The sequence below is a fragment of the Candoia aspera genome, chromosome 3 (assembly GCF_035149785.1).
Source record: "Candoia aspera isolate rCanAsp1 chromosome 3, rCanAsp1.hap2, whole genome shotgun sequence".
Classification (NCBI taxonomy): domain Eukaryota; kingdom Metazoa; phylum Chordata; class Lepidosauria; order Squamata; family Boidae; genus Candoia; species Candoia aspera.
Window position 1 is genome coordinate 7,018,958 of NC_086155.1, and position 19,331 is coordinate 7,038,288.

At 44.3% G+C, this 19,331-nt stretch overlaps 1 protein-coding gene across 5 annotated transcripts in view; it reads left to right on the forward strand.

Annotated features, from left to right (window-relative positions):
* The window catches only part of NKAIN4 (sodium/potassium transporting ATPase interacting 4), a 105,016-nt gene that overhangs the window by 44,972 nt on the left and 40,713 nt on the right, over positions 1 to 19,331 (forward strand). For all 5 annotated transcript variants that reach the window (XM_063296941.1, XM_063296942.1, XM_063296938.1 and 2 more), the window contains 2 exons: positions 7,119 to 7,199; positions 16,672 to 16,869. In XM_063296941.1, the coding sequence (XP_063153011.1) occupies positions 7,119 to 7,199; positions 16,672 to 16,869 (279 nt within the window). The remainder of the gene's footprint in view (positions 1 to 7,118; positions 7,200 to 16,671; positions 16,870 to 19,331) is intronic.

A 19,331-nucleotide genomic window follows, 5' to 3' on the forward strand; every position in this document is an offset into this window, starting at 1 on the left:
GACCTCTGGATGGTTTTGGCCATTTGATTTTCAACAGCCAGACTTGGAGAGGTCCTGCGGTTTAGGGGAATGTGGCTTGGACAGCCACCTGTAGCCACATTGTGCCTTAGTCAGGGGCATCTGTTTGGGGTGGGGGGAGCCAAGATGGTAACAGCAAGTACATGATCAAAGCAAGGCCCATAAAAGAGGCAGACCATTGATCACATGGTTGCAGCCACCGTCTTGACTTTTTGACAACCCCCTTGCAGATGCCTCTGGGCTCTTAGTGGTCTGGAAAGGAAGCGAGGAGACCTGTAATGGTTGCCTATTCTAAAACACCATCAGACTCATGAGTGTGAATTCAAAGATATCTGATTTATTAAAGAATAGTATGCAGGATCACAGAGAAAGCTGAGAATGATGAAAGCGCGCCAAATACAAACTAAAAACCCTTGGTGCAAATGAGATCCCTCCCCCTGTAGAATCTTATCAAGTCCACAATCCCAGGTGCTCCTAACGGCTTCTGATGGTCTGTGGGAAAAGTCCTTGAACAGAGAACATAACTCAAACACATTCCGTTGTACTGATTTCACATACAGAGCTTGGTACAAGGTCTCACAGCAGCTCCCTCCCAAACAGAAACGCGTGTCAGCGCCATGGCATGTGAAATGTTACGATGTATAAACTACATTGAATCAGTGAACATGACATCCTTCTGGGATTTCAACCAGGCATTGAAAACATTAATTATATATATTTGTCTACCACTAATGCAAATATTAATGCTCTGGTGGCTGGGGAAGCTGCAGTGCCAATTTTAGTATCCAGAAAAGCTTCCAATCCTGTTTGTTTGTTTGTTTATATATCCAGTTTATTCCCCACCCACCTCACTCAGAGAGCTACTCTGGGCAGTTTGCATAAAATAGGGATAAAACATTAATTAAAATACAATAAAACAGTACAGGTAGTCCTCACTTAACAACCATTTGTTTAGTGATGGTTCAGACTTACAAATGTGCTGGGAAAACTGACTTACGACTGGTCCTCACACTTACGACCACCACAGTGTACCCATGGTCACATGATCACAATTTGGGCACTTCGCAACTGGTTTGCATTTATGACCATCTCAGTGTCCTGTGGTCACGTGATCACCATTTTCAACCTTCCCAGCCAGCTTCTGGCAAGCAAAATCGATGGAGAACTGCATGTTTCGCTTAATGACCATGTGGAACACCTGCAGTGATTTGCTTAACGACTGCCACAAAAAAGGTCGTAAAATCAGGTCAGATTTGCTTAATGATTGCTTCGCTTAGCAACCTAAATTCCGGTCTCAATAGTGGTTATTAAGCAAGGACTACCTGTAAAACAATATTATTGTCACGGTCTGCAAAAAAGGGAATGTCGGGAACCTTTCTCCATGGTAACACAAGGTTCTTTAAAATCTGGCCTGTCGCTGTTTATACAGTTTCAAAGAGGCAAGCAAGTTTTCAGCTTGTGTATTTCCCATTTGACTGAGACCAGGGCAACCCAGATTACAAACAGATAATTGCTTTTGATCTACCCCTTCCAGCAGAGGACACTTAATTCACTTCAATCAGATCTTTTCACTTTGTTATGCAGCCTTTCGGGGGGGAAAAAAAAGAAATAATCCGGTAGTTCATAATACAAGTGGCTGCGGGTTTTAATTGCCAGCCTAAAGAGCCGCAGCCTGTGGAATTGTTCTTATATGAAGCTGATCACCCATGGGTGATCATCGTTAGCCTTTGCATTCATAACACAACCTTGGGGTCTTTATATTCCAAGCAGCTGCGAAGCTAAATCTTCCCAACTCAATTAATCAGATTACTGCCCGCCAGGCCTGGGTACCTGCAGAGGCCGGGTGTGTGTGTGACAGCACATACATCATGACACAATTGCAGTTTGTACTGGATGCCTCTGCTACCAGGAAGTCCTCCAAAGACTGGGTGTTTCTCTCAGTCTGCCTTGTGGCCCGGGAATTATAGAAGACGGGGGCTGGAAGGGACCATGTGCTCTTCTAGTCCCATTCCCTACCCAGTGTAATGGTATGTGGGAAAGACCCTGGGAGACGGGGCGAAGAGATGCTGCCTAGGAAACAGAAAAGAGAGGGCAGAGCCCACAGCTGGATAGTGGAGAGAGCAAGAGGCTCAGAAGGGACCCTCCCTGGTTTCTTGGGCTGTAAAGGAGACGGTGGGAGATGTGTATTTTCAGACTTGCAAGATTCTGTAAATGCAGCCTTACTATAAAGTAGATTTAGCTCATCTGGTTGTGTTTCCTGTCTGGTCTATCTGGCAAGGCTGATATCAGTCTTGCAAGTCTGAAAGTACAAATCTCCCACCGTCTCCTTTACAGCCCAAGAAACAAGGAAGGGTCCCTTCTGAGCCTCTTGCCCCTCTCATTATGCAGCTGTGGGCTCTGCCCTCTCTTATCTGACCATTCCCTAGGCAGCATCTCTTCGTCCTGTCTCCCAAGGTCTTTCCCACATACCATTACACCCAGGGCAGGAATCCTCAGACTATCCCAGATACAGTCCTTGTTAAATGACCACTCATGCAGTGACCATTTGAGTTACAATAGCACTGAACAAGGGGTACTTACAAATGGTCCTCATAGTTGTGGCCATTGCAGTGTCCCCGCAGTCACACGATTGCAATTTGGGCGGTCAGCAACCAGCTCACAATGACATCGCAGCATCCCACAGTCATGTGATCACCATTTGCAGTCTTCACTGCTGGCTTCCAACAAGCAAAGTCAATGGGGAAGCTGGCAGGAGGTTGCAAATGGTGATCATGTGACCATGAGACGCTGCAACCATGCGGGGTTTGCCTAAGGATGGCAACTGGTACTGCTGGAACTGCTGTCATAAGTCAGCACGGTCACATGATGTCGTGCTTTATGACCATGTTGCTTAGCAACAAAGTTGCTGGTCCCAATTACTGTTGGTAAGTGAGGACTACCTGTAAATGGCAATCCGATCTTCGTCTGAAAACCTCCGGTGATGGAACTCCCATGGCTCCAGGAGATGGGCTTTTCTACTGCATCACAGTTCTCACAGTTAGGAAATTCTCCTTTATTTCAAATTAGGGCTCCCTCTATAAAGCTTCCACCCACGGGTTCCTGCTCTATCTTTGGATGCGATGGAGAATAAATCCAGCCCCTTCTGCCCTGTGCCATCCTTTCATTCATTGGTATGCTGCTATCGGGGGTGTGTGTGTGTGTTTGTGTGTCTTTTTTTTTTTTTTGCTATATTATTCCAACAATATTTACAGCTTTGACTTGTGGTCTGTAACCCAGCTGAAAACAAAGAAACAGGTGGTACCAGGTGAAAATGGGATTTAATTTAATTTAAATGCAAATGTAATTAAAATGCAGTTAAACAGGGCTCATATTATTGTTCCCAGTATCTCTATATATATTTTTTCTTTCTGTCCTGTGGGAGTTGAACTCAGGGCTTCAGATTGTGCATGTTGGGTTTGAAGCATAGATGCTGTTAAATTTGGAGCATACAGGGAAGGCTTCTTGAGCTGATGGCTTCTTGATGTACAGACAAACAAACAAACAAATAAATATTCCTTTTGTCCTCCACATCCTCTCTCAAGGCCTGGTTTTATTTTCTGAAGAGGGAGACCCCACCTTTCCCAGTAGATTCTGTTGCTTAAATACAATAAACTCTAGCCAAGTCTCTTGACAGGAGAGAAACTGCAAAATTAGGTTCTGTGTGTTTTTTTTTTATCCCCACCCCACCCCAGGATGATGTGAACAAGCAGAGCTTTTGGACCAGCAGGATAATTGATCACATCGTGCACTAGCCCTGGGATGAAGGGGCCGTCAGTCTTGGACAGAGAGAAAAAGGGGGACAGTGATGCTCTCCAGGCATTCATTAGAAAACATCAGGGGGATTTGGGTTGGTTTTAAAAATCCCATTGAGCTGTTTCTTTTGTGCATTCAGCCCAGCCTGGTTGCACAGATGATGTAAGTAAAAGGCAGTCACTGTGCTTATAGTGTGAGTGCCTAGTTTTTTACATTTCTTGTGAGCTAGAAGCACAACAGTGAAGGTTCCAGCTCATGATGCAGAGTTTGTCTAATGGCATGCAATACAGGTAGTCCTCACTTAGCGACCACAATTGGAACCAGCAACTCAGTCATTAAGCAAAGCAGCCACTAAGTGAAACCACAACTATGCTTATGGTCTTCCTTCAGCTTTGCTTTACAGACCTGTGAAGGTGATCAGTGTGAGGATTGGCTGTAAAGTTACTTTTTCATCACCGTCATTACTGCGAATGGTTGCTAAATGAGGCAGTCGCTAAGAGAGGTCTACCTGTAGTTCCCCTTTGCAAACAGTTGTGCTGTAAGCATGACAGTTGTTCCTTTGCTTACATCATCAGGGACAGGGACAGGAGAAGTATTGATTGGCTAACTATAGGTTCTGCCTGAGTAGGGCAAAAGTCTAACTAGGACAGCTGGCAGTTGATTGCAGAAAGCCTCTTTGGATTCCTCCAGTGGATCCACATAATCTGCTCACAGTAAAAAATCACCCTTTGCAAGGAGGAGTTTCCCCAAGCAAATTGGACATGTGAGATACGGAAATAAGGGAATTCACTATGCAGGGGTATTTCTGGTTGTGCGGGTGTCAAAATCTGCAAGACGGTGGGCACAGCATCACAGTTAAAACCCAACCACTTGTCTCTGTGCTTGCCTCATGGCTTTGACCCTGATCCCATCCATGCCTGCCATTTTGCAAATTTTCACCCCACCCCCTCCCCATGTCAGTGTGTTCTGGAAGTATAAAGGATGGGGAAACCCCAACGGTTTGGAAACAGGCTACCTGAAGGGGTGTCCCCTGCCATATTTGACTACCTGACCCTAATGACTTCATCTGAGGTGGCCCCACCCAGTAAGGAGAGGCAGGTGGCCACATTAGACTGTGCAAAGGGTTAGACTAATGGAAGGAAGGTTAGACGTCAACCCCCAAGAGATAGGAGGAAAGTCCACTGGTAGCTTTTCATAAACAGCAAGTAGGTCCAGGTGGCAGTTCAAGGTCCCAAGAGCTACACGAATTTCATAAAGCATCTTTAATGCCAGTCTGGGGTGAATGCAGAATCTTGGAAACTGTAAGAGGAATTGCCCACCCTTATTTAGTGAATAGAGTTCACTAACTCCTGGAATAATTTGAAATGTTTCTTCCCAGATTTCTCCCCACCTGGGCTATGTTGCCATTTCTGAGATAAGCTACCAACAGACTCATCTTCGATCCCTTGATTGGTTATGTCAGCTCACTCTTCCTTTCCTTTTCCAGCCTCCCCCAAATTGCCCAAATATTTGGGAAAAAACTACTCAAAATCTTCTGAGGGGTCCTGCCTCAATGAACTCGCTAATAAATAAGGGTGGGACATGGCTCATTCTTCCTGCTGTTTCCAAATTTCTCTATTTACTTCTAATAGTAGTATTTAAGATGGTGTACTGTAGCATCTTTTCCAACCGCAGTTAGTCCTCTACTTATAACCGTTTGTTTAACGATGGTCCGAAGTTATGACAGTGCTTTACGGCCTGTAAATGGGTGCTTTATGGCCTGTAAAGCACTTCTGAGCATTGCAAAATGTTGCAACCCCCACGTGGTCACACACACACACCATGGTCACATTGCATTTTGGGCACTTGGCAGCTGGCTCACATTTACGACTGATTGCAGCATCCTGCGGTCGCGTGATCCTGTTTTGTGTCTTTTTTGCCATTTTTTGGCAAAAACACCCACTGGGGAAGCTGGATTTGCTTAATGATCATGGTGATTTGTTTAATGAGTGCCATAAAAATGGTCATAAAATGGGGTCTGGTCACATGGTGACTCGACTTATGACTACAACAACTTACAATGGAAATTCTGGTCCCAATTGTGGTCGTAAGTCGAGGACTACCTGTAAATGCATTTTATTAAAAGGCATACGCTTTGGTGAGCTGTACCTCACTTCATCAGATGCATGGATTGGTTCACCAAAGTGTATGCCTCTTTATAAAATGGGTTAGTCAGAAAAGATGCTACCAGAGTCCTGATTTTTTGCCCCCCATAGACGAACACAGCTCTCCTGCTACAATGTACTGAAGTCTATGTAGTTCTTGCTTCCTTGACTACCTAGCTATGTGGGGCTCGACAGTTAGAAATTGCATTTTTACTTATGGCTCTTGCTTATGGCATTGAGACCTGAAGATGGTTGCTGAGCTCCTCATTACTGTCAGAAGTAACTCACCCCATTTGTATAACTGGTATTGATTGATTGATTATGTGCGATCAAGTCTTAGATTGGGGGGCCCTTTAGACAGTCACTCATGCCCTAGTTATCTCATGGCTTGACTACTGCAAACTACTCTACATGGGGCTGCCTGGGAAGACCACCTGGAAGCTTCAACTGGTCCAGAATGTGGTGGTGATGGACATGCCTTGGTATGCCCAGGTAACACCTCTGCTTTCTAGCTGCACTGGTTGTCTCTTTGCTTCCAGGTACTATTCAGGAGGCTGGTTGTTACCTGTAAAGCCCTACATGGCATGGGGCCTGGTTACTTGAGGGACTGCCTGTCTCCCATAACATTTGCTTGGCCGATTTGATCCTGCAGGGTTGGCGCGTTCCAGGTTCCTTCGATTCAACATCATCATCTATCGGGACCCCGGAATTGTGCCTTCTCTGTACTAGTGCCTGCAGACACCCCTATTCCAGATAAGGAGGACAGCAGGCTTCCTCAAGTTTAAACCCCTTAGTTTAAAATGGGATAAGGCTTTAGAACTGAATTTAAGTCAGGAGGGTGCTTCACACGATAAGCTACAGAAGAGAGGCTCCTAAGTTCGTAGATTGCTCAGGGGCTGCAATTAACCCCAGATAAATGACCTCCTTGAGCTTGGCCAATGTTGGAGTCATGAGGAATGGCAAACTCTCCCCTGGACCTTTTCTGCCCCCGTGAACTTGAAGGCAGAGATATAAAGGAGCAACTATTTCCCGTTTATTGTGCTCTTCTATCATTGCCCGCTGCTTAGATGGTTTGGGAAAGGTGATAAAAATCATTTTCAATAAGCAATAAGATCTTTTTTTTCCCCCTTTCCCCTCTTTTGCACCTCCCACCCATCCACCCAGTACGCCATCTGGACAGCCATTTGGGTCACCTGGAACATTTTCATCATCTGCTTTTATTTGGAAGTCGGCGGTCTCTCGAAGGTGAGTGAAGTTCATATCTGAGCATCCAGGAATAGTGAAAAGAGGGTAAAGGGGTCTGGCAGGAGAGGGCTGTGGGGTGAGGGAGCATCAAGTCTGCTGGAGGAGAGAGTCTGCTAACAGACATCCAAGTGTGGGTCAAGAGGTCCTGTGAGTGGAAAGTCTGCTAGTTATCACACTTTAATATTCAGGCTGGAAAGAGAAGCAGGGAGGGGAAATAGGGGATTAAATTATTCTTCCATAAACTGAATCCAATTTAGTGCTTTCATGCCTCTCAAAAGAAGAGGCTATCAGTCACTTCAAGCTCTTCGCATGATTTGGAGAGAATTAATTTCCTGAAGCCCTTCTACTGTTGCTCCATGTGGTTGTATGGATTCCTGTTTCTCCTTTGGACACTGTCACTCCTGTGGCATGTTTTTTAAGCTTAAGATTTCAAAGTTCTTATGTGCCCACATGTACTATCGCACAACCTCCCATGCACAGTAGTGTTCCTTGAAGGTACTTTTGCCCAGCAGTTCTTCCTGCATGCAAGTTCTTGTCTGTAATTCCAGTCCTTCCACAGGGTGGCTAGATGTGGGTCAGATGTGAATACTTAGAAGGAAATTTTCTCCCCAGTGCCTAAATATATCTGTCTGACCTAAAAGTGGTATGAATTTTCAGAATACACAACCGGACGCATTTAAGCTTTTTGAAGGTTACATTTAAGTAAAGGATGTAAGAACTGTTTTGGAGACCAAGTAATCATCTTGGAAGACCAAAGTAAATATTCAGTTACAGATCTTTATATAGAGTTGAGTTCAGTGACAGTTGCAAATCAATTTCCGCAATATTAGCCTTACATGCTGTGAGTTGATCTACACCGAAAACAGACCTTTTTAATATTGATGTCCTTGTTGTAGTTGGCTTCTCCCAAAGGATCCTGCGAACCACAGTTTATTGACAGTTTTGGATTCCTCCAGGAAAAAAATTGCTACTCTTCCTCTCTGGCCCCTTGGGATCCCAGGATTCAGGATTTCCAGAGGCAGTGGGAATGTTTGATAAAATAAGAATGAATCTATGGGGTTGACAAGTTTTGATGGGGTTTCATTCTATTAGATGGACCTTAGAACTGTGGAGTGCTCTGCAGTTTATCAAAATAGTACCAGAATGAGATGATCTAAGATTTGGGTGGGAAGTTGGAAGGAATGTCAAATATTTTGGCATTCATTTCAGACTTCCAGCTGATACCCAAGAGATACATATGTCTGGACCTACTGAATTCACACTGTCCTTCATGCTTACTGCAGTTGGAGAGGGTAGAGAATCATAATTTCTGCAAGACTTTCTTTTCAAATGTGAGCCTGCCAAAATAAGCAGATTTTATCCAGGGAATTAGAGCCAGGATCCTGATAAAAAACACCTTGAGTCCAGAAGGAGGATCTGAAGTCTTCTCCTTTGCCAGATCTTGTTCTGAATCAGGCAGCTGTTGCATAATCTGTGCCAATGCCAGAGGGAAAATGTAGCCTGGGCCCTAAACTCATCCCTGGGGGAGCTGGGGGTGTTGACGACCGACAGGAAGCTCTGGCGTGGGCTGGTGCATAAAGTCACGAAGAGCCGGAAGCGACTAAATGAATAAACAACAACAACAACCTGCTCCTAAGCTCCGCATTTATTTATTTATTTATTTATTTATTTATTTATTCATTCATTCATTCATTCATTCATTCGTTCATTCATTCATTGCAAAGTAGCTTGGCTGATCTGTCTTTGTCAGCTGAAGGTTAATTTATAGTGACAAAATGCAAGGAAGTGCAGTGAGGTAGAAAGAATGGAGTGAGTTGATTTGGCAGCTGATGGGAATGGGTGTCCTTTTCAGCTCAGACAGGTGATGATTCAGGTGGGAAGGAAGGGGGAGCAGGTGGGAGTGGAATTAAATTCTCCTCTAACTGGCTCAGGATGTGGAGGGGAACTCCATAACTGCATTATTGGAAGAGCAGTGCCCGATTTTTCATTCTGCTGAATTGGCTCGGTTGTGATTGTTTTTGCCCTCATGGGCCAGAATCAAGCATCAGTGCCTAAACCAGCCTCCCAAAATCTCCGCTTGCACGTAATTAGTCTTTCAATCTCTGCATGGGTCCCCAGTGATGTTCAAAGTGTGGATGGGTGCAGTTTAAAGCCTCCAAAGAAACAAGGTCAGGGAGTGCTAGATCTTCTACCCCGTTCAACATCTCCAAAATAATTCTATTTTCAAAGCCAAATGTGTAGGGACCAGTAAAATGTCCAGGGGGAGGCTATTCAATCATGCAGGCACACCTCCTGAGAACCTCAGCCCTCCCTTCCCTGAAGAAAGGTAGAAGCAATGGCAGCTTCTTCTGGGATGTCCAAATTGGCTGATCAAATCCAGTTGGAGAAGATGCTGCTGGATGTATCTTTCTACCAAGCCATATCCAGCATTCTAGGTTAAGATCAGCCCTTGGAACTGTACGCAGAAGCTGACAGGGACCTGGAACCCCAGTATAACCCATATGTCTAGCTGCAATCTGTGTAGGTTCTGGGTAGTCTCCAGAAGCAGGTCCATGCAGAGCACATTTCAGTAGTCCATTTACTGGTTTTAGGATTGTATCCTGCCTTAAAATCTCTCACTGGTGTTTTAATCCCTATATGGGTTTCTTGTTTGCCCCAACTTCTATTTCTCTTTCCCTTCTCTTCATTTTCCTCCATACTGAATGTTAGAATGGGAATTATGCAATGCAACACAGTTTTCCCTTGAGGATGATAATTACTACTGCTGATGCTGCTTCTACTACTACTACTAGTTCCAAATTGCTTCCTTGACCCATCTGGGTGCCAGTACCAAACTGAAAAGCAACCAGGAGTCGGGACTACGGGTGAGAAGCAGCAGATGCGGATCAGAGCTCTGCCTGTGGATCCCTATGGGGATATAATTTATTCCTTCTCCCCTCTTTACCATGATTGGGTCAGATTCTCTTTAACAGAAGCAGATTTTGCACAGCAGTTCAGGCTTACGGTAAGGCCTTTTTCGCTGCTGGTTTACATGGAGTATTCCTGATCCAGAAGCTAGAGGTCTGCTGCTCAGCCCCTGGGTTCTTCTGGCCAGGACACTCTTAACACTCTTGAACCACCGTCCCTTTCCTTATCTGTAGCAACATGCTACAACCTATTCTTGATCTGCTAAAATCTGGTGGCAACCAAAAACTCAGGAAAGCCCCTTGGAGTATTGGCAGCAGCATCCTCTGCATGCTGCCCTAAGAATTTTGAACAATAAATGCAAGTCCCTTGGTAGCCCAGTGAGAGATGCCTGCTCAGAACATGCTACCCAAAGATTTAGAAATATAAAGACTCCCTCTTCCTCCTGGTTGATAATACATTTTCTCCGCTTAAACATGCAAAATTATTCAACCATCATGCTCTGCTGGGATCTAATCTCCCTGGACTGAACTCATCTGAAGGAGCATTACCATGCCTTTCTTTGATAATGAATGGAAGGGGGTGCTAGTGAGTGTGGAAGCCCATCTGCCTCAGGTGCTCTGCAGTTCGTCCCTGCCAAGGGAGAAATATTTCCATTGCAGTTTTCCAAAGGAGATGCCTTGCCTGATATGCACTCATTGTGTACGTGTTAGGCAGAAAATAATAAAATTTATTAATCAGATGCATCATCTCTTCACAGTTTTGAGGTTTTGCATGTTCAGTCTACAAATGGACTGTTTGGGTTGTTGTTTCTTAAACCCTAGAGCATATATCAGCAGTGTGGTTATGCAAAATGGACCAGGCTGGCACTTTTCCTGTTGTATAGTGTCCATATGTTTCTTTTCCACACAACCACAAAGTCACCCAGGGACTTTCCATAGCTGAGGTTGGACTAAAATGTGGGTCTCCCTATTCCTAGTCCAGCACCTTAAACTTCTGTGCCAGTGTTTCTCAACCTTAGCAACTTTAAGATGTGTGGACTTCAACATGCTGGCTGGAGAATTCTGGGAACTGAAGTCCACACATCTTAAAGTTACTGAGGTTGAGAAACACTGCTCTGTGCGATACTGGGTCTCTTTCATTCCTTCACTTTCACTTGTCTGGAAAGCCACAGATGATTAAGGCATAATAAAGGCTGAGATGCCACAGGGCAGAATGTTATGTGATCCACCTTCCCAATGTCTTTTCACTACATCCTATGCCAATGTATTTTTTTTTCTCAGTTGTTTTTTTGCCCTCGGCCATCACTGCCACTTCTTTCTCCCTTTCGTATCTTCCTTCCAGTAGGGATTTAAAAAAATCTGTCCTGCCCTGGACTTTATCAATGTTCCACTTGTTTCTACACTACATACCATGTAGGACCTATGTAGGATGTGGTCTGATCCTAACATATCTATAAAGGGCCCTTTGCAATGTATAAGCTTTCAGGGATCCCCCACTGCAGATTACATTATTTACTGCTAAATTAATTCATTTCTGCCTTGAGTAAGGAAGCCCAGGAGAGCAGGCACCTAAATTTTTGAGCAAATATAACCAACCTCCCTTTGAGTTTAAATAATGTGGGAGGAGTTTGCTAGAAGCTTTTGTTCTTTGAATCTCCCCAGAAGAGCAGCTGGTAGAGAAGGGATGGATATTAAGACCACCATAAGTTGTGGAGTAAAACCTAGGACCAAGGAAGGATTTATAACCTAACCTTATAGTTGCAGTGAACACAGGTAGGCCTCGATTTACGACCATTCATTTAGCGACCATTTGAAGTTATGACGGCAGCATCCCTGTAGTCACATGATCAAAATTCTTGGCAACCAGCATGTATTTACGACGGTTGCAGCATCCCAGGGTCAAATGATCACCATCTGCAACCTTCCCAGCTGGCTTCTGACAAGTGAAGTTCTTGGGGGAAGCTGGATTCGCTTAATGACCACATGATTCACTTAACGGCTATGGTAATTCGCTTAACCGCCATGGCAAAAAAAGTCGTAAAATTGAGCGTGGCTCACTTAATGACCACCTCACTTAGTGACAAAAGTTCCAGTCCCCATTGCAGTTGTAAGTCGAAGATTACCTGTAATCAGAAAAAATCATTCTTTAATCCCACTGCCCATACTGTTTGTGGTTGTGTATCTAAATAAACTCTCTGTACTATTTCAAACATCTATTTTGGTGCCAATTTGTGTCTGGGGGGATTGTAGTCTACCGGCATGCTGCAAAAGGCCTAGGCCTCTCCAGATTGTCTATCGTGACATGACATCCTTTTGTTTCCTAGGTAGCAGAAAGAGACAGACATTTTTCTTCTTTTAGCCATGCTCCTATAACCCTGCTTGAGGAGAAGAAAAGAAAGTGGTAACAGGAACCACCAATTGAAAGTAGTAACTGTTGCATCACCAGAGTGGGGAGAGTGACCATTACAGTCTTGGTCATGCTGTTCTTTTTCAGGTTGGGCAACGATAAGCGAAGTGCTGAACAAGAGTAAGAAGTAATAAGCAAATGAAATTAAAGGCAGGAGATAAAAGAAGGGGAAGTCTAACTAGATCTACCTTACACTAACCCCATTCATTATACTTCCCCATCCTTTTCTATCTTTGGAAGTCATCCTGGCCTCTCTCACATCCATCAACCACTTCCTTTTGCTTTTTGAACTTCTGACCTCTCCCTTTGGAGGAGTCTAATCAGCACCATCCAACCACACTTACTCAGTTTTCCCTTTCCTCTTTGCACATTCACTCTTCTCTCAAATATTTGCTCTGTGATTCAGTTCCCATTCGTTCTTTCTGCATGATGAAACCACGACTGCATTTAGCCTGCTTTCATGTTTCTCCTAACAGGCCCAGCTCTCTCTTCCATGGAACAAAAAGGTCCGAAACATGCTCTTCTATCCAACCATTTCTGCTTCTTTTGGCATACATTCTGTCCTTCAGAGCACACCACTTACCACTCACTACATTTTCACTGATATTTGCACATATTCCCCTTTCCCTTCCCCTTCTCCTCCTCCTCTTCACCCTTCCTTTCCTCCCTTCCCCTTCCTCTTCTCCTCCTCCTCCTTCTGTTCCCTCCCCCTCCCGCTCCAAGTAATATTATCCTGCAGACCAGTGTTTCTCAACCTCAGCAATCTGAGGATGTGTGGACTTCAAGTCCCCGAGTTGGCTGGGGGAATTCTGGGAGCTGAAGTCCACACATCTTCAAGTTGCCAAGGTTGAGAAACACTGCTGTAGATTCTTGAGTGTCTTTGGAAGTGTGTGTGTGAATGAACTTCAGTATTTTTATCTGGATCATCATGGAGAAAGTCTATCTACATGGTTGCTAAGAGTCAACACCGACTTGATGGCACATAATCAGTCAATCAATCAATCAATCAATTTAAATTCAGGGGATCGACAGGTGTGTGTCTCCAAAAAGTTAAGATGGTGTCGATGACTGTGCAATCCAACTACAGTTTTGCTGTTCATCTTCTGCCTTCCTCCTTCTGATACTGGCTGAGGGCTATCCAGTCCACCTTCAGTATCTTTTTGACCAAGAAAGGAGTTTTCAGGAATTAGCAGGGTGATGGTTGCTCCTGTTTTCCTACTGCATTTCACTGAAATGGCCTGATTTAACTTCTTAAAAGTGAGGCCGGGGTGAGGGAGGAGGATCTCTCCTGGGGTGTGGGGAAGGAGATTGCCAATAAGGACCTCAAAGTATTGTTTCACGCAGCAGACAGTGGCAGAGATCTGGGGGAGATGGACATTAAGCAGCTATTGATCATGCCCGAGTCAGTCCCTTACAGTAATGTGACCCAGAGGTTAATTGCTGTAGGGATCAATAGGAGACTAGCAATGAATCAGAAGGTTGCAGGGAATGGTGGAGGGGAATTTATGGGGGATATTTAGTGTCCGCAGCATGGAGGAAACTAAACTGGATTTTTAGGCAGAACTCTTCCATAACTTCAGCTCCTGCGCCCCTAAATCCAGATCTTCTATTTCTGTGTTAGTGCAAATACACAGTGACAACCTAGCTCCCTTCTAAAGTGTTGGAACTGTAACATTTCCAGCCTACTTCTTGAGAAACATTTATTTTTCATCGGTTTACAGAACAATCCAACACCCTAATTAAGTTGCCGTAAGTGGGGAGAGAGTCATCTTAGCTAGACCAGCAGATCCTACATTTGTCAGCCTGAGAGGACTGTTAAAAACATTCATCCCGGAAAATCCAAATGAAAAATGAAAAATAAACACGTCTCAGCATCCTTGGAGACCCTTTTAGATCTTGCCAGTCACAGACTGTGCAAATGATAGCCCGCACATGGAAAGGACCAATGAACTTGTCGTTAGTTCACACATTGCCTTAAGTCCCACTTTCCCTTAACCACCATTGGTTGAATAACCCACAGGGTCCGAGCTGGGGCCATCCAAAATGCTAAGTTAGTTCCACAACATTGGGGTCTGTGAAGTATGGACAAGGGGGCAAGTGACAAAACAGTCTTCACATCCCGGTAAAACGCATGTTGAGACACAAGCTCTACCTCTTTTTTGTACATGCACTGTGATATCATGTGGATGTAGACTGGGATGATGCTTATGTGTGCATGATTTTGGGCCAGTCCCTCCCTCTCAGTGCAAGAGTGAGTGTGGTGTGGTGAAGACGATGCTGGCCTTGGAGGAGGATGAATGTTGGGCCAGTCCTCCTTTCTCAGTCCATGAGCCAGGGTGGATAGTGGTGCAAGTACTGGACTGGGAGGAGGGAAACCTGGCTTCCAATCCCCCCTCAGTCAGAGAAGCGCCCTGGAGAACTTTAGGCCAGTCCCTCCCACTCAGCCCAAGAGATAGATAATACAAACTGACATAAACTAAGGAAGAAAAAAGAAAAAGAAAGCAAAGAGAAAGCAAACAGTGCAAGAAAAGGAGAAAAGTTGAAGAAAAATAGAAAAGAAAGGAAAAAGATACAAAGCAGTGGCTTCCAATATTCTTCACAGCAGTTATAAGTACAATTATATTTTAGCCTCTCTCTCTAAAGTTACATCGTGACTCTCTTCTTTCTTTAAACTACCCTGTCTCATTATCAAAGCCATAAATCACCCGTTCATTCTTTTCATTTTTACCCAAAAAGTCAGTAAGAGCTTTCCAGACACCAACTCAGCAAGAAGAAATACCTTTGATTATTGTAGGGTATAATAACAGAATCTTGAATGCCTGTTGCAGTTTCTCTCCACATCTTGGACTGGAACATAAATCAGAGTGTTGCTATTTTGAGTTTCTTTATCCTGCTTTCTTCTCTCCCAGACCTGAGTTATATTTTATGAACCTCCTCTTCCTCCCTTAATGGTTCCTTCATCCTTGCCCCACTCCCAGGACTAGGCTTACACTCCATCATAGCTCAGTGATGGTTGACTTTGACTCCGTTTTCTCTCTCAGCCCCACTTAAGTCCTGAAGAAAAGGTTGGAAATAAATGTTACAAATATATAAACTATAAAAAAAACACACACTAAGCCCAAACCAAACAAATAAGATTGTAATTTAGTGCCATGTGAAAAGCATTATGCATCATTTTGGAGCACATCACACAATGGGAAGAAAAGGTAGCACATGGAGCAGCGCGCACATCACTTCCAGGTTGGGCACTTATAAGCAGCACCCTTGAGGAAAAGGTTTGAGTCTTCCCGGGTGGGGAGAGAGTCTGTTCACCGACAGTCGTAGGGTGAATTCATGTCAGCCTCCCAGGTAAACCAGACAGGAAACACAACCAGATGAGCTAATTCTACTTTATTGTAAGGCTACATTAACAGAATCTTGCAAGTCTGAAAGTACAAATATCTCGCCATCTCTTTTTACAGCCTAATAAGTTAGGGCTGATCCTTTCTAAGTTTCTTTCTGTGCCTGTTATGCAGCTGCGGGCTCTTCCCCCTTTTATCTGATCGTTCCTTGGCAGCAATTCTTCCCCTGGTCTCTCAAGGTCATTTCCACATACCATTACAGTTCAGGAGATGCACAGGCTCTGAAAGAATCCTTCCCATGTCTCCCATAGGGTTATCAGATCTAGGTTGCAAAAATTGCAAGGACCATGAGATGGCAGTAAAGAGATACAGAAAACCCCTTTTGCTACCCTCTAGTGGTCCTTGGACTTTTTGCAACCTAGATCTGGAAGCCCTAGGCCACTGTTTCTCAACCTTGACAACTTTAAGATGTGTGGACTTCAACTTCCAGAATTCCCCAGCCAGCATGGGGAATTTAGGCTTCACGCATCACCCTAACCCCCATGCGGTTTGTTTGATTTCTGGATGAATGTATTGCATGGACTCCAGCCATTGCAGCTTGTAGCCTAGCAAGCATACGACCCCAGTCAACTACATCATTCAACAAACAGCGATTTTAAAATGCCTCGGCATAATGAATGAACCCATTTGCAGTCTGTCCCATGAACACAAGAGCTTTGTATTTTGCAAGAGCAGCCTAGATGAGCCAATGCAAAAACCTATCTCCAGCTGAGGTTTAAAAATGCATTATTTATTGTGTTTTTTACTTCTCCTCCCAGGACAGTGAACTTTTGACTTTTAACATCTCCCAACACCAGTCATGGTGGAGTGAGAACGGTCCTGGTTGTATAAGGAAGGAGACACCCATGATTGGCATCAAAGGTCTGGACAGCCATTCATACGTCTCTGTGATCGGTTGCGCATTGGAATACCGTTACATTGAGGTCATGCACAGCGCACTGCAGATTCTGGTGGCGGTGAGTACAGCCCAGCCAAGCCCTGAGTTTCTTTTCTTATGAAGAATTGGAGGTGCAGTATCAGTGCAAAAGGTTTTCTCCCCTCAAAGGAATTTAATGAAATAAAAACTCGAGGAGAATTGATGGGGGAAAAGATCGACCAGCGTTCCCTTCAGCCAGGAAACACACATCCTTGCTAGTTTATTCAGTGCAGGGTTGGTAAGGCCCGCACAGTGCTTCCCTTCGACCTGCAGAAGGGCTTTAGAAGGTGTGATGCAGGTAAAAAAAAAAAGGATCACATGGTCACAGCCACCATCTTAACATTTTTTGGCCTCCCTGTGGGCACCCCTGGTGGGTTCTCAGATTAATAAGGCTTTGAATCACCACTAGCTGAGCAGCCCACAGCTGCAAGCCAAGTGTTTCTCCTGCTCACCGTTGCACTGCGAAACTGTGAGAAAAAGACACACAGTTCTTGGCTGTATCTGGATCAGGTCCCTTGGTGGTCCTTGCAGGCTGGGCCACAGGAACATGGAACAATCCATAATTGGGAGGGTGAAGGAATCCAGAACCTTGCTTTGGGGCCAGACTCTCATGAAATAAAGGCAGGAGCAATGTTTTCCAGAGAATTAGGACTGAGCAAAACTATTTCGGAATACAGATATTAAGATTTTGAATCTTCCATAGGCAAGGGAGTGGGAGTCATGCTAGTCAAAAGTATTGTGGAAGCCTGGGAGATGTATGCATTAATACGTTTGTTAGCCCTTAATGTACCCTAAGATTCTTTGCTGTCTGGGGGCGTGTGGGGGAGTGGAAAGAGAAAAAAAGAGTGTGATATACTGGGGAAAGTGCTGGACTATGAGCAGGGGGCCTAGTTCTAGTTCTCCCTTAGAAGACTTTGGACCAGTCTCTCCTGCTCAGCCTTGACTGGGAAGTCAACAAAGATCAATCTAACAACCTGTATGGGACCAGCGTGGATTGATTTAGGCTGGTTGTAGATGTCATGAGTAAGGATGGCCAGCAGGGGGCTCCCAACCAGACTGTCAAGCGCATGCGTAGCACTGAGGAATTGGTCAGCCATTCAAAGAGACACAGATCGGGACCGCCGTAACCCTTGGGGGTTATATGTCTGGGTTTTCCCACGCTTCTTCAGTTTGTTAGGATTTCTGTTAAGTACTAGCAATAAATATTAGAGACCAGTTCCTTGTCTCAGTGTGTTTCCTGGCTGTTAGGAGAGTATACTTGTTAATATGTGTAATATATCTATATTGAACATATAGAGTGAAACCCCAGTTCAGTGGGACCTTGATACAATGATCTTCACATCGCACGGCCTGTGTTTGCCAGTTTCCTCAAATGATGTTGTTACCACGATGACCTACTTCTGTATTTAACAGACGTTCCTGAATAATGGACACCCACTTCCCGAACTAATTTGTTAAAGTCAGGTTTTGCTGTATTTCATTTAGCAAGCTAATGCTTTCCATTCCTACTTTCACTGAGAATTAAGGTTTGAGTTTGTGTCTGTGTGTGTGTGTGTGTGTGCACGCACAAGTGTATGAAGTTGAATCTTAAATTTAGTAGATGCAGGCAAAACAAGGGGAAAGAAAGGAAGGATACGCTTGCTAAATGTGGTATTTTCTGGTGGCTGAGTGCCCATCAGCTTTGGGTTGTTGATTTTTTTAATCTGTTACAAGCAGCAGAACCATATGGCGTGTTAAAACATATTGCTTTTGACATTCTCTTTGCTTTCCATAATGGCTTGTTGTTCAGCATGGACTGGAAAATATGTTATTTGCTCCAGAAATACAACCCCAAAGCATTGTCTTTTGATTCCCGAAGCATCCCCATCATCTTGAATCTAACCACATCCCTTGCTGTTAGAAAATTCTGTTTTACAAGCAAGCAAACGGATACTGGGGAGAATTAAAGGTATTTCCACTTACTGCAAGCAAATTTCAGATTTTCCTTTCCCGCTCAAATTAAACTCAGGTCCTACAAAACCATTCTCACTTGCCCCCCCCCCCATCTAGAAGTGGAGTGTTGAGAAACAGAGCTTATTTAAAAGTACACCTCCCCCAAGGAAAACACTCCCCCAGCCCAATCTGCTTCTAAAAGCATTTCCTGTGGATAGATACACCAAGATCTTTATGAACGTGACTGCAATTTAAATATTTATGGGTGAGTTGGAAAGATGCACCTGGAGGAAGGGGAGGAAATCCAGTTAGGCCAAACGTGTGTTTTCCCCCCAAGGATACAATAATAATATACTCTGGCTGTGAACGATGCCCTTCTGATATTTCCACAGCCACACCCCACTTCTGGCTCCTGTTCCTGCAGGGACAAGCAGCTGATTCAAAAGTGGCTGTCAAATATCACACCATCTGGGTTTATCCAGCCCCTCCATTATTAATTCTTTTATTTTTTCATAACCGCTGCATCATGTCAATTGGTGTTGCACAATAATTGATTGTTTCGCACTTGCT